Below are 20133 nucleotides of genomic sequence, written 5' to 3'. Positions count from 1 at the left end.
CCCTGAGAAAGGCAGAAATGTGCAGAAGAGGCTGCACAAGGTGAGCTCCTTAAATTGAGATCAGCTCTTGTTGGTTTTCCTCACTGCTTAGTCTTTGAGCAGTTACCCGAGTGCTGTTTTGAGCAGCCTCTTCAGTATTTTGGTTGGTTTAGCTTGATTGAATGGGTATTTTTCCTCTCCTTTAGATCACTGAGCTACCTGAGCAACAGAAAATGAGTTTAAGCCTGATCATTGCTGATCTGCAGAGCAAACTGATGGAAGTGCAGTTGGAAAGAGATGTGCTGCAGGATACCAGGTATGAAGGCCAAGATCTATCATGCAGGGTGTCCACATGGGCTTTGAGAGGCACAGTCCTCAGGGAGAAACTTCCCTTCAGGAATAACACTCGGCTTAGCAAACAACTTACTGTTTAGTTGTTAAAACCAGCAGTTCATCAAGAGAAATATTAAACCTATTAGGATAAAAATCAGTATGAATCCTGTTTTCTATGTTTGTTTCCAAATTCAGACAAAAGGAGCTGCAGAGCCAAGAGAAAGTTAAAGTACAGCTCAGGAACACAATTGGAGAGCTGGAAGCTGCCAACCAGCTGCAGCAGGAGATGCTGAGGGAGGCTGACAGCCAAGCTGAACAGCTGAAACAGATGGTCCACAGCCATGAGGAAGTGCTGGTGGAACTCCATGGCATCCTGATGGGCTGCAGAGACAGCACAGGCAGGAAAGTCTGTGAGCGTGGTAATGTTCCCAGCCTGCTCCTCCACCACCTGAGCACAGCATTCCTTGATGTCCTACAAGATCTGGACTCAGAGGTGTCACACCTCAAACAAAAAGTTGTCCTGGTATGTGAGGAAAGTGCTGATTTTCCTTCCTACACTTTTGTCTTTTGGTTTTTAGAGAATATCTCTGAAAACTCCATGAACTCCTTCCAACCTGGGCTGGGGAAAGGGTGATGGCATAGAGGTGTGAATGCCAATTTCCACCTGAGGTGTCGTTTGTACTGGTCCCAGCTCGAGACTGGGTTTATTGCTGAGATTTAGCCTTTGTTGTGCACATTTCCACAGGCCAAGGTGGAAGGAAAAGGCAGGAAATTACCCTTTGGATGCTGTTTAGATTGTCTTTTCTTTAGGGGTTTGTTGTTTTCATCTCTTCACAATAGGTTGAAGAAGAGCTTCAGTCACTGAAAAAGGATTCACAGACGCAGAAAGAACTTCAGCAACATCAATTTAGGTGCCTGTTTTCCATTTTTTTCATTCATAAAACATAAATAGACCTTTTCCCACATGTTCCACAGATAATTCCTTGATGATGATGATGGTATTTGGGGGTAGCAAGTGATACTTCTGAGGACCTTAATAACTGTTCCATCCAGATGTTTTTTGGTCATGACTTTCTGCTGCTTTTTTCTTCCATGCTGACAAGTCCCTGCTTTATTTACTGCCTCAAAAGTACCATTTTGTAGAACCTCTACACTTTTCTAAGTGTGATCAGTCACTTAGGTGGACGTGTGGAAGTTTGTTGGGACACTAGTTGCACTAGTTAAAGGAAAAGTCATCCTTTTGGTGGTTAAATCAGCTTTTTCCTTGCTGGTTTGAGCTTTGTCCTTTGTTTGAGAAGTTCTAGTTTGCCCTGCTGCCTGAATCACAGTCACCTTTCCAAGAGAAAGGGGCTTATAGCTCAATATTTAATAACAGAACATCAAAATTATCGCATTTCTGACTACTGGAAGAGGTTACTCTTTGCCAAGATGAAAATTCTAACCAGTATTTCCTTTGTGGAACAGGAGTGAGCTGCTAAGAAGTCACTTGAGCAGGAGGTGGCAGCACAGCCTGGCAAAGCTGACAGTGCCTGCAGCTCATTCAGCTCACGGGGCTCATTTAGAAAGGGTTTAGAGACTGTTAAGAGTAATCTTAAATTGAAAGAAAGCTTAGCCTGCTAATACATTCTACTCTCTGCCCTACACTTCTGAGTTCTCAGTGCCTTTGTTTAAAGTCAAACACTCCTTGCAGAAATTGTGAAATGAGGGAAAAAGGGGGAATAACTCCCCCAAAAAAACCCATAAAACTATGCAATATAGAGGAGAGGTAAAATAGCTCTGTGTGGGGCAGGCTGAGAATCAGGAGGCTGAGGCTTCTCCTCTCATGGTTCTTGGAGTTTCTGATTTCTCCACCTCAAACTTTCCTCAGAGAACAAGCAAGAGCCCCAAATTCTGTGCACCCACATCAAGGCAGTCACCTGGAGTCCACAGCTCCTCAGCTCCATTCCCAACTGGGAGAAGCAAAGAGGATCTATACAAACAAGGTGGGTATGGATTTGCACATTAGTGCCAATGAGACTGAATATGTGGATTCCTGAAATGCACCAGCTGCAGAAGGAAAAAAGTCTGTTGATGAGAATTTGCTCCAGAAAACCTCTGTGGACACTAAGACAAATGACATTATCCTTCACTCTGTATGAAAGAACAAGCTCTCTTTCTCCAGAACAAAATGGCTCTGCAAAACTTACTGATCACCAAACAGTTTTGCCTTGTGGAAATACCTAACCTGATTCTGTGCTACAAACATCACTGGCACATAAAAATACCTTTATTAAGAGGCCTCGTAGGTTGGTCCATCCTCTCATGCACCACCAGAAGTTGCCTCCTTCCAAAAGTGGTGACCACCACTGGGTGAAAAATATATTTGCCTGTAGATTTCTGAGTGTGTTCAGAAAGACCTGTGGAAAAAGGTCTTTTTTTTTTCCCCTATTCCATTCAGTGTTTATGGTGCAGGTGAGGAGTTTCTGGAGAGCTGTGTGTCAGATTGGAAGCCAAATGATTCTTCAGAACCCTAATTAGTTCTGCAATGGAACCAAATGGTTCTCCAGAGCCCCAGTTAGCTCTGCAAAGAAACTGAGCTTATCCACTTAACCAAGACAACACCACTGGGAACACACCTAGAGCACAACTCTGCTGAGCTAAAAGATGACATTTGGACTTGTTTTTGAGTAGAACCTGGAAGGAAACTAGAAGAAATCCAATGCACCGTTGAAAACAGAATACATTAAGATAATTCTTAATGAGCATTTGTCTTTTTCTAGGTCAGGGACCTTGAGGAGCAGCTTCACATAGCTCCTTCTGAGGTAGCAGAAGCTCAGACAGAACAGGACCAACGTGGCCAAGAACCTGTTGCTCTGAATGCCCAAATCTGTCGATTACTGGTAAAAACAAGGGATAGTATTGAAAAACTCGTGCTTTCTGAAAGCTTCTCCTTGCTGCTGCTGCTGTTCAGATTTTCACTTTGCTTTTTCCCCCTCAATTATCAACCAAGTTTAAGGATTATTTTTGGCTCAAAATTTGAGTTAGCTGTGCAAGGCCCCAAGGCCTTTGCCATTAGCAGTGCAGGACATTCAGGCATAGATTTGAATTCACAGAATCCAATGCAAGTCCCCTTAAAGATGCTGAGCCACCTTCACTTGGACCTCACAGTCAGGTCCCTCTGTGGAGGAACCTTGGTCCCTTCCCATGTATTTTGCAAGGCTTATCCAATGTACAAATAGTCAACAGCAGCAAAAGTCAGAACCAGCAGACTTCAGCCCCCTCAAAGCTGAGCTGGAATTAGATACCCTCCTTTGCACTATGAGTAAAGATCCACTTCCCCCAAACCATAGGCTTGAGCTAACTCACCCATTGTTCTCCATTTTCCCAGTCCATTCTTTTCCCTGCAAAATCCTCCCTCCAGGAAGTTCACCCTTTTCTGCTGCTCCTGTTTTGTGCTGCTAGCAGTTCCCGAGTCACGGTGCTTTGTGCTTTACATATTGCTGCTTGCAGGAGTTGAACCAGTAATAAGTTATTCATGGAAATATTTTCCCCCCCAATTTACAGTGCAGTCAGTTGAGTTTTAACACTTGAAGTTCTTTAGCCTTGACTGCTTTAAATTTTATACTAGCATTGCCAGTTTATTAGTTACTTTTTTACATCAGTTTAACATTTTTTCTGTGATTAAAAGCCAATATTCTAAGCAATGCTTCATTTATTAGAAGAGAGAGGGAGGAATAAGAGGAACAGACCCTGCTGACCTAATTTTCCTGTATAACTCAGATGCTGGAGATTAACTTTAGAACATTCTAAAGGTAGAAACAAATATTTCTCTTGGCTGATCCTTACGTTTTTATTCCTCAGATGGCTGCAAGTAAGGGAAAAAATGAAAGCAGTGGAAGAATCTCCTCTTTGACTGTCCAGCTGGAGACAACCCAGGAAGCACTCCATAAAGCTGAGGAGGACCTTGCAGCCAAGCAAGTGGATTTGAAGGCTGCTGAGAAAGCAGTGTCAGGTCTGGCAGAGAAGGAGAGAGCCCTTGGGGTTCCCACTCAGGAAGTCCAGGAGCTACATTCCCAGCTTGGCAGCCGGGTTCTAAAGAAGGGAGGAGACTGCTTACACAAGGTGCAGTCAGGGTGTGGAACACTGAAGCTGCAGGTGCTGGAGAAGGAAAGGATCATTCAGGTCTTCCAGGAGCAAATTGATCGCATGGCCCAGATGGTGGTCCAGCTTGGCCGAGCTACTGGAGCTATGGAAGCTGAGAAATCCCAGCTGGTAAAAGAGATCAGTGGCTGGAAACTCAAAGTAGAAGAGCTCAAGGTGTGCAAACAATCCTGTATTGCTGTCTTTAAGACAGCAAATGTCTGTTCTGAAATCTCTACCTAAATGTGCTGATGCTGTGGTTTTAAAGAAGGTCAGGCAAAGCCCCTTCTTTGCACTGAAAGAGCTAATGGGCAGAGAAGAACAATATTATCCCAACACCACCAAAAATGAACAGTTCTCTGCTGCCATTAGGCTGGTGAAAGATGCAGTTGCCATCCTGATGCAACTGTCCACACCAGAACAGAGCCAGAAACACCAAGTGTCGCTGAGAAGCAGCAGCAGGGAGCCCTCAGAATGCCAGACTGGGGACACTGGTGGCAACTGGCTGTTTCTCAGGCAAGAAATACAGGATGTGGTAGTCCTATGCAGGTCAGCACCCTCAGCCAAACTCCAGGTAGGGAATTTCATCCTCTTCTGTGAGGAGGCAGTGGAGAATTAGGAGTGGACATGGAGGAACTGCTGCTGTAGGAGGATGGAAATCACTTTCATAACCCACACCCAGTGAGGTTAAACATGCTATAAACCATCAGATAGGATTCTGTTGCCTCTTTTTTGCCTGGATTAGGAACTTTCACACAAGTAATTCATCTCTTTTACTCTGTTCTTCCTTCTTACCTGTGCTGGTTTGAGCTGCAGTAGAGTTAACTTTCTTCACAGAGGCTAGTATGAGGCTATGTTTGGGTTTTGTGCAGAACACAGAGTTGATAATGCAGAGACGTTTTTGTTATTGCTGATGTTTTTGTTATTACATAGAGTCAAGGCCTTTACTGCTTTCCGTACTGCCACGTTGGCAAGGAAGTTGGGGGTGCATGGGAGACTGGGAGGGGACACAGCTGGGACAGGTGACCCAAGCTGACCAAAGGGATATTCCATACCATATGACATCATGCTCAGTATATAAGGTGGGAGGAAGAAGGAGGAAGGGGGGACATCTGGAGTGATGGCGTCTGTCTTCCCAAGGAACCGTTACGCGTGATGGGCCCTGCTCTCCTAGAGATGGCTAAACACCTCCTGTCTGTGGGAAGCAGTGAATTAATTCCTTGTTTTGCTTTGCTTGTGTGTGCAGCTTTTGCTTTCTCTATTAAACTGTCTTTATCTCAACCCATGAGTTTTTGTAGCTTTTACCCTTCTAATTCGCTCCCCCATCCCGCTGGTGGGGGAGTGAGTGAGAGGCTTCATGGTTCTTGGCTGCTGGCTGGGGTTAAACCACGACATTACCCCAAACTGAGATTTACAGTAATGACATTTACACATCCTTGTGGTGATTTTCTCCAATTACGTGTATTACACATAGTTTCTGTTGGTTTTTCTGTAAGCAGGTTGTACAGGATGAGAAAGAAGCCAGAATACATGAAATGGAGGCCAGGTTGAGCCTGCTGGAGCTGGAAAAGCTTCACCTGGTGAACACATGCAGTGAGAGGCTCCGGGCTCTGAAGGAGTTGACGCTGGAAAAAGATGAGCTGAGGAATGAACTCCAGGCTGGTCAGAGCCAGATCGCTGGCCTGGCAGGTAGGGAGGCTCAGTTCAGCTCCCACAGCTGCTAAATTGGGCTGTTGTTAAAAATAAAGGAGCAGCTTGCTGGCTGAATCCAAATATGGGAGCTGGGACAGCAGCAGGTCCCTGTCAGCACGGGGTGGTTGGATTTCCTTGGAGAGCTGTCATGGCATGGGATTCTGGCACGGTCGGGGTGGGGGGGGGAGGCAGTCACTCACCACCCTGAGCAAAAATGCTGAAAATCCACCTGGTTCTGGAGATGACAGAAGCAGATCTAGGGAATCACAGAGTAGGGACTTGATCCCTTTCTCCACTAGTGGATCCCACTAACCATCTATAGTCAAATTGCAGTGGAGCTTTGTGGTAACTTTGCTTTGAAGTTGATGCTCTAACTTCACTGTTTTCACAGTTAATGTGTGGGAAAACCCATCAAGATAATACATTAAAAATACATAAGAAAAATAGGGGCTGGACCCAAAGCAACCACCAAAATTCAGGAAGCTGCTCAGTTAAACCTGCACTGCACCTGGCCAGATGCTGCTGGTCATGTGCTTTGTTCTCTGCACGTGTTCTCTGCAACTCTGTTGATGCAGAAAGCACCCAAAAGCACTTCTTTTATCACAAGCTGGTGACAGATCTGTAATCTTAGCCCAGCAGAATGACATTTTTTGTCACTCTAATTTCAATCTTTGCTTTACTCTCACCAGAGGCATTTGAGGATTTGAAGAGGGATTACCAGGGTGAAATCAAGGAGATGGAGAACACTGCAAACGGGCTGCAAATGCATCTGAAATCTGCCCAAGCTGAACTGAAACAGGCTAGGACTGCTCTGAAGAGCATGGAGGGATCTGATGGTAATGATGAATTGAACCTCCCCAAAACCACACACATTCGTCTTACCAGCAAGAGGATTTTTGTAAGCATTACAGCCATAATCAGTGCTGTTCACTGAGAATTATCCTTGTGTTTTGCAGCTCTGGAAGCTGCAGTGAGAATGCAGAAGCAGATCACAGCCAAGAGACGACACATAGATGCATTACAAAGCAAGATTCAGTTCTTGGAAGAGGCAACAACTAACACAGCTAAGGTCACTAGAGCTCCTTGTAGAAGTACTTAACTGGATTTAGGGAAATCTGTCCTGGGAGAAATGCATGGCCAAAAGCACTTTTGGCCCATGAAGGACCAAAGGGAATATTACTTGGCGTAGTTGGCACATCCCTGTCCTCCTGCTGCTTTTATGCTATGCTTTTTGCCTTTCTGTGCCAATCATTCAGTCACCAGCAGCTGTAGTTCTCTGAGTGATCATTTCTATCTATTCACTACAACCTGTCCTACCTCTTCACTGCCTTTGGATCCTGTGGGTGCTGAAGCTTAAAATTCTAGTGTCAAAATGGATCTTAAGACATTGTTTCACCTGTCCAGCTGTACTTTTCCTTGTAAGACCTGCCTTCTTGTCAAACCTCATCTTTCTGCAAGCTGCAACATCTGCACTTCTCAAAGGGTTAATTCAGGTCTTTCAAAGCTAAAAGGATGAAAAAAACTACAGAAAACATGTCCAAAGTAAAACATTTTTACTCATAGTTCATTGTCCTCATCTTAAAATCAGGAGAAGCAACACCTCAGAGAAGAAAATAGTAAGCTGAGTCAAAAACTGAGCTGTGTCAGGGCAGAAAACATCAGGCTTGCTGGGGAACTGGAGATCCTGAGGGCACGAGACAAGGGACTGAAAGAAAAGCTGTCTAAGATGGAGGCAGCCCTTGATAAAGTGAGTTAAGGTCACTTGCAGTTCAGGGATGCTTCTGGGTGCTTTTCTCTACAGCCACCTGGGTAAAGAAAGGTTGTATTTAGTATGTTCTTTTCACATATGCTGTAAGATCCTTACCTGAGGATCTACCTCTGGTTTTTTAATGGTAAAAGGCTTCTATTTTCATCAAAGGGATTCTTTCACTCCTTACCAGCTCAGGGAAACCCAAACTGCAGGGAATTTAATGCAAATTTTCTGTCCAGGCTGTAGACTGATGTTCCAGATCTTCCCCTGGCTCTGGGCACAGCTCCTTGCTCTGTTCTTCAGTACCACAGGGGCTGCCCTGGATCCAAGTGCCCATCTCAGCCCCCTCCCTGTGGGTCCCTCAGGGAGAGGGAGATTTTGAAGAACATGGTGTTTGATTTGGTTTTTACCTTTTTTTAGCTGAGGTTCCTGTTGCTGGCAGACCTGATCCCTAAGGCTAGGTTCAGCTCTGACTACAGGGGAGCTTACTGCAGGTAGAGCTGCTGCTCCTCCAGAAGGAAGAGTCCTTTCCAGCTGCTCAGGACTGCTTCTCAGGATGCAAATGTCTATGTAAGGTGTCACCTTCAAACGGCTTTGAAAAGGGGTAGAAGTACTTGTGGTATCTCCTCCCAAGTGTGACATTCCTTTCTTTAAATGCTTGACACAGGAAACAACTTTCTTGCAGTGTCTAGATATTTCACCCCTTTTCAGGACAAACTTTTTAAAGAAGAAAGTGTGTACAGCACTTTACAAAGGTCAACAGAGTCCTCAGCCATCCCTTTTAGAACCCTGAGTGTAGTTTTGCCTCATCAGCACAGCTGAATTTTCTGATCCCAGAGGTGTGCAGGAGGTCTGGGGCTGTCCCTGCCAGGATTCTCTCCCCTCTGGGGTATCCTGATGTGCACGTTGTGCCTGCCAGGATCATATAACCACTCAGTTGCTCTTGTGAGCCCCTCAAGAAAGGCACCAGGTCATCCCTCAGCTTCTGTACTGGTAGCAAGAGGTAAATAACATCATCTGTATATGTACCTGGTTTCTTTATCAGAGAGAGAACAGGAAATCCACAGAGAGTTAGCACAGTTAATTCATGTCCTTTGTGTCCTCTTTTCCAGGCATCCATGCAGTTTGCAGAGTGCCAGGGCATAATCCAGTGCCAGGAGCAGGAGGCAATGCGCTCCAGGCTGCAGCACACTCTGGATGTGAAAGTAAGTGTGTGCCTGGGACTCACAGGCCTAACAGCATTTGCTTTGGGTCCTAACTTTAGGTCTACCCCTGTTTATTACAGAGAACTCTGAAAGGTTTGTGTTCTGACACCCTTTTTTTACATGGAATTCCTCATTGCTGCATGAGCCATGTCCACAATTTCAGTTTTGGATGTGCTATTTACAGTAAGGGCAACAAACCAAATAGATTTAGTCCAATCTCTGTCTTTACTTTTGAGATTAGTAAAGAATGTTATTTATTTTTGCCTTCTTTATAACTGTGGGCTATTCAGGCTGCAATGAAACTGCTGCTACAAATGAATGGTACATTCAGAGCAGCAGTTGTGGCATAAGAAATCATCATTTGTTTCAGTTCTGAATGAGAAATGAAACGTTACATTCAAAACACAAATGACATAAGCAATACAACAAGTACTTCAAATGAAGAACAGCTAAGGTGGGAAAACGGGGGAAAAAAAGGTGCCACAACTGTGGGACAGGTGAATTTTGTGGTGGTCCTGAGGTTTACTGCACTTGAGTTCCAGAGCTTATGTTCAGTTCTGAAAAGAAATGAAACTGCTCTTCTTACTCCCAGTTCAGTCCCTGAAAGGGCTTTGAGCACACCTAGTGAAGAGTAACAAGTATTTTTGGCATTGAGTGCTGCATATTGTAAGAGACTTGGCTAAAAAAGATGCCCTGATGCAGTTGGCATCTTGTCTGTGTCCATAAACTCTGCTTGGCTCCTGTTTTCCCCCAGGAGCTGCAGGGTCCAGGCTACTCATCAGTGTCTGCTTCAGGGAGGCTGCAGTACTTGGTGCCTCTGTGCCACCTGCACTCTGCTGTCCTGCCACCTCCCCTGCTCCTGGCCAGCTCTGCCCCTCAGGTGAGTCCCTGCCACCTCCCCTGCCCCTCAGGTGAGTCCCTGCCACCTCCCGTGGTCCTCAGGTGAGTCCCTATCTCAGAACAGGAACCTCCAAAGAGTACAAATTACATGGAATTTCTAAGTGGGAGAACATTTGGTTGGAATGTCCAGGAGTGAATTCTTAACACCAAAGATGAAATCATTTTGTTTAGCTTCTTGTATGTTATAACCTTTCAGTTCTCTTTTTTTTATGCAAAAACCAACTGGACAATTAAAAAATCCTGTAGATTGTGCCAGGAGTTTATTTGACCTCTATCCCCAATAACATTTACAAGATATTAAAGCTCAAGGTTCTGATCTCTAAGCAGTTTGGTTTCCACTTTCTTTTGCTAGTACTTGCTGTACATCATTTACATTTGACAGTGAAAGTAAACTTGTGCATAGTCCTTGATAAATTAAATTGTGTGATTGATGTTTAAATGTTTCTCTGAGGAGATCTCCACTGGTTTTGACCAGTTTTATCCACATCCTTGTCCTTCCTTTTGCCTGTGTACATCTGCATTTGGATTTCAATTAAATCCTAGTGTTGTTCTGATTTTTCATTGCAGAAAACATCAATTCAAATCTCTTATACAAAAAAAAAGTCAAATCTTTTGGTGTTTTCTTATAGATTTTGTATAAACCTCCAGGAGGACCCGATGGATCTCCCACGGAGATTGGTAGAGGTGTTTCCATCACTTTTTTACCCCACAGCCTGTAGGAGAAATACAAGTCAGTGCAGATATTTTCCAGTAGCACTTTCTGGTTTGCTTTCTGATGTGGTGGCAAACATTTCCATGGAGGAACAAAGGGTGGTGGGTGACTCCCTGAAATCCCTGCAGCATCAGGCACTCCCATTCCCTTCTCTCTGAGTCCATCAATTCATACTTCTGAGGATAAGGAAGGAGAAAGGACTCATTTTTTATGTAGCACCTTGGTAAGGACCTAACACGTTGTAGGAGCACTTGAATCAAAGTCTACTTTAATCTTCTTGGCTCCTGCATGGAATGAAGCAGCTCCAACCCTTGAGACAGACTCTGCTTGGGTGATAGTCTAGTTTCTCAGCTGGAATGTGGGACAGGTGGATTTGCTGTGACTCAGTAACACATTGACCCATAATGAAGCTGAGGGTTTGTCCTCCGTATCAGCTCTACTGAAACCAGAGTGTTCCCATTGAAAATTACAATGGAAATAGGGGAGCAAAATGTTTCCAGGCAGAGCCATCCCCAGATGGAGCAGAGCTCAGTGGGAGCAGAGCTTTGAGCATGAGTAGCCTGAGAAATCCAGTTCCCACAGCAAGAGAAGGTGGTTTGAACCAGGTCTTTGCCTCAGGTCCTGAGCAGTGAAATGGGAGTGATATTGCACTTCATCTCTGGGACAATAAAGGGGTTTGTATGTGCAGACAGATCAGCTGCTACAGGAAGGAGTGCCTAGAAAACACCCTGACAGACTTCTCTGCCTGTCTTCAGCACTGTGTTTGTGTCCTCCACAGCAATACTTGTGGTCATGGGTTAAAGAGGAGAAAACAAGAGTGAAGAGTGAAAAAACATGTGGGTTTGGATGAGTAGAGGTAAGAATTGTCATAGTGCCTTTGCAAATACTTTGCAACTGAATGGTTTTGTTCCAGATGCCTTCCAAGCTGCACACTTCGAAGGAAGAACCACTGGAGGACCTAAAGAGGATTCTTCAAGAACTAACAGGCTCAGACAGTGATGTTGCCTCTGTGGGTCTCTGCTGCAGTGGTGAGAGCAGATCACCCTCTGCAACCACAAGGAATGCAGTGTAAGAGTAATACACTGATACTTTTCTTGTGTGCTGGTACTCCTCTAAACTGGGATCTGGCTGCTCACATGCCTCAGAAGCAGCACAGGATGTGTTTTTGCAAGAGAGGTGGGCTTATCCATACGTTTGAGATAATATGAAAGCTTCCAAAGCTTCTGTTGTTTGCCAGATGCCTCAGATGCTTTAGGAGGTAGGGAATTAGGTGACTACACCATTCGCCCTTAGTGCTTCCCTTTTTAGGCCAGTGGGAAGTGCTTTGCCTCAGCTGAGCAACCTTCTTTGAGTACTCATCTGAGGTTCAGCTTCTGAGGCTTCTTCAGTACTGAGCTTGTTTGTATTGCTTTATTCCTAAAGGTAAAGGCCTCCTGGGAGTGACAAAACAAAGCTGTGGTGTCACTTTCATTCCCCTAAGGAAGAGCTCTGGAACTTACTTACACTGTTTGCTTCTAATTTCCATGTCTGACTTGGAGATTCCATGTGAGAGCTTCGCTAGCATGACCAAAACTTAGCGTAATCCTTCCAGAATGCAACTTTTGCCTTCATTTTGCTTGCAGGGATCCTCCCTACCCTCCTACTGCAGATCTTCAGTCCCAAGAGGTTCCCCTGCCTCTCACACCCCTTGGTAAGTCTTCACTGGCTGCATTTGTGCCATATTGATGCCAAACTGGAGCATTACAGAATATTGCATTAAAATATAGTTCAAATAGAGTGTGTTTTCTTAGGGCATTTATTCAGACACCTCTTAGCAGGTGCTATTGCAAAGTCTCTGTCCCTTTTGAACCATGGTGACATGGATTTAGCAACATAAACAGAAGTAGAAGGATGTGGCTTTGAGCAGCAGGTTTGGAGATACTACTCTTAGCCACCTTCTGTCTTCTAGCCCACAGATTACCTATTTTGTGAGTTTTCTGTGAGAATTGCCTGCAGACACTGAGGTATTTAATTGTTCAGTCAGAATTTCAGGCACTTCAGAGATCAGCTGGAATCCCTCTGAATTTCTCCCTTCTTGCCAGGTTTACTGGCCATTTCCACATGGCAATGACTTCAACAGAAACAAATGTGTTGTAAAGAGCTTTTAGCCTCCTGCTGGCACGAGGTGTGTGCTCAGTGCTCTGTGCTTGGATCTCTCCTAGGAAGTGCATCCACCTGCTCAGCAGCTCCATGTTACACATCCTCCCCCAAGGAAGACTCTCAGGAGAGATACAGAGCAAGGTCTCCAGTGTACTTGCTGTTAACTACTCCACCTGATGGCCTTGTGGCTGACCCCAGTGCCTCATCAGAGCACACAGGGGAGGTTGGATCTCCAGAGGGTGCAGCCACAGCCTCCCAGATTGGTATGTCCAGTCCCATTTCCTGATCCAAAGAGCTTGGCTGGGTCTCTTCCCAACCTGTGCCTTCACCCTGTCACAGTTCTGCTTGAGTAGGTTTATTCTGTGATAAACTCATTGTTAGAGAAATGTAGCAGCTAATATCTTCTGCAAAGAGAAGACAAATTCCACACACCTCTGAATTTAAGGCCTGGCAAATTGCTTTATCCAGGTCTGTAGACTGTAAGGATGCTGGACATCAACACTGGCAGTGATACCTGTAGGAGCTGTTGTGGTTCCTGTAACACATCCAGTCAAGCTCTGGGGGTTACTGGAAATATTGGTGTAAATGTCATTCTCTGGAAACTTTGATTTAAAGGGAGTGCTTAGATGATTTATAATGGCATCATTATTATAATGTGATGTTTGATATAATCAGGAGGAGGAGGAGGATGATAATGATGATCATGATGATAATAGTAATGAGAATGATAATAGAAGAAGAATTTTCTCCCTAGCCTCTCAGGCCATAGAAACCAGTGAGCACACACCAAGGAGGCTACAGAGCAAGGTGGAAAACCTGCAAAACCTGGTGGAATTGTTGCAGATAACAAGCCAAGGTGCCAGAATTTACCCCAATTATTCCTGTTTTACTGAAAACCCCAGACTGTGCAGGAGCTGCTCCTGTTGCCTGCCCAGGCACTGCCTGTGGTTTTGCATGAGGTCAGCCTGGATGTGTCTGTCTTGCCAGCAGTGCCCAATTCTCCTGCTCCTAGGAGAGTAATTGGATTAACTCCACTGTGCACTGTTGCTCAACCCCTTAACTCTAATGAGCTTCAAGATCCTTAGCATGTCAGACATGGCAGCTGCTCAGGACTGTCCTCGTGTGCTGTCAGCTCCAATTAAAGGGAATTTTTAACAAGCTGGTGACACTTTGATGGAAACTGCAGGATCCTCTGGCAGCAGCAGGCTCCAAAAACATAGAGCATAGTATCCTGAGCTCCTGGTATGACAGGATGCCAAGTGAGATGGGATTTCTTCTGCTTATTGCATATTCCAATTTCTTCCCCTTTGCCCCTTTAAGTCTCATTGCATGGATTTGGGAAGTTCTTCATTCCCCACATCTTATGTGGCAGGGACACACAAGTCACCTGACCTGGGTAAAACTGAGCAAGTTATTTACAAAGAGCCAAAGTTTAGTGTTCTCATTTTTCTCCTTTGCCATCCATTAATATCCTCAGTATTTTTTTTTCCTTATTCACATAAAGAATTGCAAACAAATGTTGCATTTTTATCAATGCAACTCACTTATTATTAATATTTATGTATAAAAGGGCTTGATAAGTACAGCTTAACATGAGAGGATGTTCTGAAGCTCCAGGTGGCTGCACCTGAGGCCTCAGATCTTTTGGATATCAGATGGTGTTCAGCTAATCCTTCTCACTGCTATTTTCAGCCACGTCGCCAGTGATCAGAACTCAGGAGGGGAAGACAAAGAAAGCCAAGGGAAAGTAGAAAAAGCTCTCAAAGTGAAGACTTCAGTGATTACTGTCATGTAGGTACATTGTGTTTGAAATATGTTCTATTTTTTAAAGACTAATAATAAAATCTCTTGCAGTTTTTTAAGTCTTGTTTATAGTTTTCACTTCTAAAGGAGAGGAGTGGAAATACTTCCAAGTTCAGACTAATTTCCTGGCACAACATTTTCAGTAGCTGTGTGCTGTGAGGGACACTGGGCACAGGGCACTGCTGACTGCTTCAGCTTCCAGCATTTCTTCCATGTGTCCTGGATCTTGACACTATTGCAAGTCCTGACTTCTAGTGAGTTAATTTTGAAATTATTTGTTGGATGCTTTTCTTTTTCATTCTAAGATAAATTGTTTTCCTCTCTCTCCACATTTCATGTTAGCACCTCAGTAAATTCCAGTTTATCTGGATGTCCCAGAACTGCCAAGTACTTCCAGTAAAAGCAGGAAACCTGCCCATGGCTCCAGTCAATGTTGAGATAAAGTGTTGAACCACAACCTACAACTGCAAGACTGCACATACTTATAGAATCAAGGAATGGTTTGGGTTGGAAGGGAAATTAAGGATCATCTCATCCCACTACCTGCCACGGGCAGGGACAACTTCCACTAGCCCAGGTTGCTCCAAGCCCCATCCAACCTGGCCTGGAACACTCCCAGGGATGGAGCAGCCACAGCTGCTCTGGGCAAACTCTTCCAGTACCTCAGCATCCTCACAGGGAAGAATTCCTTCCATACCTAACCCAAATTCCTTGTGAGTCTGACTCTCGATATACCATGATTCCTTTAAGCAGAATGGACTCATCAAACTTTAGTTGGTGTCTTGTGTGGGGAGAAGAAATGAGTGAGTTGTTACTAAGCTGGTCTCAGTTACTGCCAACAGCATTTTAATTCAGGCAATTTTTTATACTTCCTAATAATCCTTTTGCACAGATTCTGATGTTTTTTGCAAGTGTTGCAACCTTAGTTGCAGTATTAATGGAGGCATCTCCCTTCTCCTAGAAATCAGTTGCAAATGAAAGGATCATGTTCGATGGCTCCTGTGTCATAGTTTGGACTTGCTATACATACTGGACAAACCTAGCCAGATTTTCCTAAGAAGAGGGTCAGGTGTAGAGAATCAGAAGCGACAGCAGGTTGGGAAAGGTCACTGGTAAGTGCACTCTCCATTGTGTTCAAGGAGCCAAGCTGAAAGGAGTTCCAGCTGCCAAAAGCAGGGAGCAGCTGGGGAGGTCAGACAAAGAAGGGAGTGACATCTGCCAAGCCCAAAGGCAGCTTAACATCCTTCTGCTTGGAACCCAGCAGAGTTGGGAACAGCTCTGGGATTCCTCCCTGCCACCAGCAGCAGGCAAAGAATTGGCCTGGGGAGGTGACAGTCTCCTGGGGCTTAGAGCATCTAAGGATAGTTATTTTATTTATCTACCAGTTTATTTTAGAATGAAATAAAGTCCCTCTACATCTAAGGATGTAGAGCTGTCTACATCCTGGATTCTGCAGCCCCAATAGCACTTTGTTGTCCCCTGGCATGCAGGTGGATCGCACAGGAGGACTGTTAGACTGTTGCCCAGCACAGATGGCAACCAACCCCCTAGAGAGAAAACCTAACACCAGGCTGACATGTGGAGAGACTCCAAACTATAAGTTTAACTCCCAGAGAGAATGTGGGATGGGCATGGACTTTGCAAAGCAAATAGGAAGCAAACAAATTGCCATGCAGGTTTCTGGAGGAGACCTTGAACTGGTCCATGCCCAGCCCAGCCCCTCAGGCTGCCTGCACAGCTCACCAGCCAGCTGCACGCTCAGCATTTGCACCCCAAACAGGAGCAGTTTGCATTTCACCTCAAAGTCACCAATTTGTCTAGCTCATCACAAGTTTGTTGTCAGGGGTATGAGCAAACGGTGGGACTGTGGTTGAAGGCTTTGTGGCTTTGCCAAGCTTTGAGTAAGACAGTTTATTCTTTGCGGAGGAGATTCACACAGGAATGTCAACAGTAAGTTGTTTCTCATGCACAGCTTCACTGTTCTCACAGCCAGGACATTGTATCACACAGATATCAGCCAGCCCAGCATCATCCTTTTTGTGCAGCAAGGCAACTTTGTTTACATCTCCCTTCATGCTTGAGTGAATAGAGCACTCAGTAATGAGGCAACATCTCTCTAAACCTGGAGAAAATACTTACCAGCTCGTCCAGCAGCACTGAAACCCAGACCTGTTCCTTTCACCATACCAGTAACAATTTACATAGCACAGCCCTGCAGGGCAGTGAGTGATGTGAATGGCATAGTAATTTAGAGGCTGCAGAACCCTGTAGAAACCTCACAATCATTCAGCAAGGTGTATAATCCTGAGGACTGTCTGTTGTCTGCAAGATCAAAGTGCAGGGTGTTTCATTAAAGAAATAAATTGCTCTTGGTTTGAGATGCTTCTCAGGGTTGGTCTGTTTGACATGTTCATCACTGCATTAGAGAATCTATTCTAGTGCAGGTTAAGTAGCTTCCTAGTGAATAACTTAATCTAATAGCACAGTTAATCTCCTCAGACAAGCCTGGATGTGTGTATAAATACACCCAAATGGCCGTGGCTGTGTGACAAGTGCTTTTTAAGTTGACAGTATCTCACTATTTGAAGGGCTTGCATTAATGGAAAAGAGATTTGTAATCAGCTTGCAGTGAGATGCTTTCCTTTGACTTCAGAGCTTCCTGAAGATCACCACCTGCTTCGGCTGTGCCTCTGCATCTTAGGTATATTGTCCACTTCAGTTTGATGCTAGAAAACCTAAGTGCAAAGAATGCAGTGGAATTGTTGCTCTACATGAGAACATGAAAATTCCAGCTTGCCAATGCAGCTGTGCCTTTGCCTTAGCTTCTCTCCCTCTTCATCCTCCCCTCAATCCCTGCCCAAGCCTTTCCTGAGCCAGGTCATGGCTCTGCCTGCAGGAACAGACAGCCCAACCCACTCTCCTTGGCTTTCTTCCATCAAACAACTGGAACTGGGGTCCCAGTAGGAATATTTCAGACACCTGTTCTTCACAGCAGCTCTAGGATTGTCCCACCAACTGCATATCCATTATCTACCAGATGCAGGTCACCCTCTGAAGCTCATCTTCCAGTCTTCCACCAAAATCCATTCCATTCCACACACTCACACTGCTCCACCATGCAAAGCAGGAAGGAATCAGCAAAGGCATTTAGGTCAGTGATGTTTTTTTTGAAGTACATCTTCCAAACCCAAGTGCTAATTTATATACTTACAGAGCTCCTACAAAGCTGTGCTCTCCAGACCAAGCTCACTCTAGGGAAGGGCTGTTGGCAAGCCAGAGCTTGGTTCTGCAAGAAGAGCTGCAACATGTGTTTGTACCCACAACCACAAAAAGCAGGGAAGCAGAGCAGCTTTCTGCTTCTCTCCTGTAAAGATACCAGCTAGCTGAGGCTGAAAGTATTCTACTTCTGACTTACTAGAAGGCCACAACTTAAAATTCATGCTGAAAAGCCTAGTCTTCAAAGAAATAAATACAAGTTTCAGCACAGTATTTGCTAACCATACTGTGGTATTGTTGCTCAGTAGGCAGAATATGCCACCTGTCTCTGTTCCAGCCAGAAGCCTATTCCCTAGCCACCATAGCATTCCAGGTTTTTTTCCAAGCCTGCTCCCACCCTGACAAAGTAATTCATTAAGCCCAGACAGTCCTTTCTGACCTTTGTTCTCCTGTCAGCAGGATGATCTGGCTAAAAGGACCTGTCTGCCAAGCCTTTAGTTTGAGCCCAGGTGATTGCTGGGCAGCAGGGGTAGAGAATGAAGGATTTGGGAGTTAAACCTTGTTAGACCCAGGAGCATCAGCCACTTCTCAACAGCTCCTTAGAGATTTCAGGTCAAGTATCTCCCTTCACTCCAAGTTACCCAAACGAGTCAGTTCACTGGTCAATTGGTAAGGGACTGTCAATCTGAAAATGTTTATTGTTTATTTAATACATTACATAAGTTAAAACACTTAAGTGCCTATTACAGTGCCTGCAACCACACCTTCAAGTACACTTCCCAAGCCCAAGCAGTCGGTACAAAGATGCATCCCAGAGCTCCACTCAAAGCAACACAAAGTCCAGGGTCCAGACTGACCTGGACAGGCAGGTGCTTGGAATGCTGCTCACACCTTCTCAGCCTACCTTGTATATCTTCAGCATGTGTTCAAAGTTGATTTCTCAGCTTGCCAAATGAATTCCTACAGGGGATGGCTGGCAGAGATCTGCTGCTCACATGGTTTAGCTGGGTTGGATATGGGATTTATGGAGCTGTGCACTCAGGAGGGTCTCCTACTTGAGCAAGGGCAGCCCCCCTAAGGTTTAGGGGCTTGGTGATCCATCTAGGCAGGTTTGCCACTGATAAGCAGCTCCCAACATCCCATTAATGGTATCCCCACCACTGATGAACAGTTAGATCTTCATGTTCAGTCACTAAGGTCCTGTTACCACATTCCTCCCAGCGCCTGACCTTCCCATTCTCCACCAAGATAAATTTCCACTCCATTCTGGTGTCTACAGGCAGACTAATGGATTGGGACCAGAAGCCATCCTTGTCACACTTGAGGGGCACATAGCTGTTCCACTGGCCAAGACACTCATGGTCCCCAGTGATACCGATGAGCTGCGCATCGGAGTGTGTGATGTAGTGCACACGGAAAGCCACGTGGATGTTCTGGAACATGGGGGTCACAGCTGCAACCCTCTTGGCTTTCAAGTCCCCATCACAGCAGTCTCCTTGTTCCCATTCCTTGCTGTCAGAGTCTTCCATACTGCCATCCTTTCCAGCCTCCCCCTCAACCAGGTGCTCAGAAACTACTTCCCACTCTTCATGGTCCAAGTCCTTACTTTCAGCTGGCTGACCTGGCTGCTCCTCACTTCTGTCCTTACAGTCATCCTCAGAAGTTCCTGCCAAGTTCATCATGCACCATCCATCACTTGCCTGTCCCACCTGGGGTCCCAGTTCTCCTTGGCTGCTGGGTGTATCAGCTGGATGCTCTGTGGAGTCGGTGGCGTCCTGCTCCGGGAGCTGCTGCTCCACCTCCAGAGGTTCACTCGAAACTCCACCACTTGGGATATGGTTAAGCTCTTCCTTTGGGACAACCTCCAGATCCTCTCCTGGCTTGGGAGGGCTGGACAGGGCAGCAGCCGTGGAGTCCTGCAGCGCCGGCTCCGCGCTCGCCGCAGCATCCTCTGAAAGGGAGAACGGGAACGGGTTAAGCCGAGCAGCGGCAAACCCCAACCCGAGACGCCCCGAGCACCATCTCCTCTCCCGGGGACATTTAGGGAGAAGGGAGAAGAGGAATGTACTAAGCTGAGCAGCAGCAAATCCAAGTTTGAGCACCATCTCCCCTCCCGGGGACATTTAGGGAGAAAGCGAATGGATTAAGCCAAGCAGCGACAAATCCAAGCCCGAGACACCCCAAACGCCGTCTCCTCTCCGGCGGACATTTAGGGAGAACGTAAATGAGTTAAACCAAGCAGAGGCAAACCCAAGCCCGAGCACCCCAAGCATCATCTGCCCTCC

At 45.5% G+C, this 20133-nt stretch overlaps 2 protein-coding genes across 2 annotated transcripts in view; one reads left to right on the top strand and one right to left on the bottom strand.

Moving 5' to 3' along the window:
• The window catches only part of CCDC158 (coiled-coil domain containing 158), a gene marked incomplete at its 5' end in the record, with an annotated part of 15414 nt that extends 790 nt beyond the window's left edge, over positions 1 to 14624 (top strand). Inside the window, 17 exons of the mRNA XM_009079714.1 lie at positions 8 to 40; positions 186 to 295; positions 508 to 835; positions 1153 to 1223; positions 2180 to 2294; positions 3072 to 3191; positions 4153 to 4608; positions 5931 to 6120; positions 6813 to 6964; positions 7079 to 7192; positions 7712 to 7870; positions 8986 to 9078; positions 9833 to 9958; positions 11604 to 11718; positions 12313 to 12380; positions 13505 to 13734; positions 14522 to 14624. Of these exons, the coding sequence (XP_009077962.1) occupies positions 8 to 40; positions 186 to 295; positions 508 to 835; positions 1153 to 1223; positions 2180 to 2294; positions 3072 to 3191; positions 4153 to 4608; positions 5931 to 6120; positions 6813 to 6964; positions 7079 to 7192; positions 7712 to 7870; positions 8986 to 9078; positions 9833 to 9958; positions 11604 to 11718; positions 12313 to 12380; positions 13505 to 13734; positions 14522 to 14624 (2583 nt within the window). The remainder of the gene's footprint in view (positions 1 to 7; positions 41 to 185; positions 296 to 507; positions 836 to 1152; positions 1224 to 2179; positions 2295 to 3071; positions 3192 to 4152; positions 4609 to 5930; positions 6121 to 6812; positions 6965 to 7078; positions 7193 to 7711; positions 7871 to 8985; positions 9079 to 9832; positions 9959 to 11603; positions 11719 to 12312; positions 12381 to 13504; positions 13735 to 14521) is intronic.
• Positions 14625 to 18990: 4366 nt separating this feature from the next.
• Positions 18991 to 19799, bottom strand: STBD1 (starch binding domain 1; the record flags this gene model as incomplete). The annotated part of the gene is made up of 1 exon (XM_009079713.1): positions 18991 to 19799. A coding segment is annotated over one exon (809 nt), but the record flags the coding sequence as incomplete, so codon positions are not given.
• Between the last annotated feature and the right edge of the window lie 334 nt (positions 19800 to 20133).

Source organism: Acanthisitta chloris, unplaced genomic scaffold (assembly GCF_000695815.1).
Source record: "Acanthisitta chloris isolate BGI_N310 unplaced genomic scaffold, ASM69581v1 scaffold8768, whole genome shotgun sequence".
In the NCBI taxonomy this organism is placed as follows: domain Eukaryota; kingdom Metazoa; phylum Chordata; class Aves; order Passeriformes; family Acanthisittidae; genus Acanthisitta; species Acanthisitta chloris.
The sequence above is the reverse complement of the archived record's forward strand: the minus strand, read 5'-3'. Positions and strand labels throughout refer to the sequence as shown.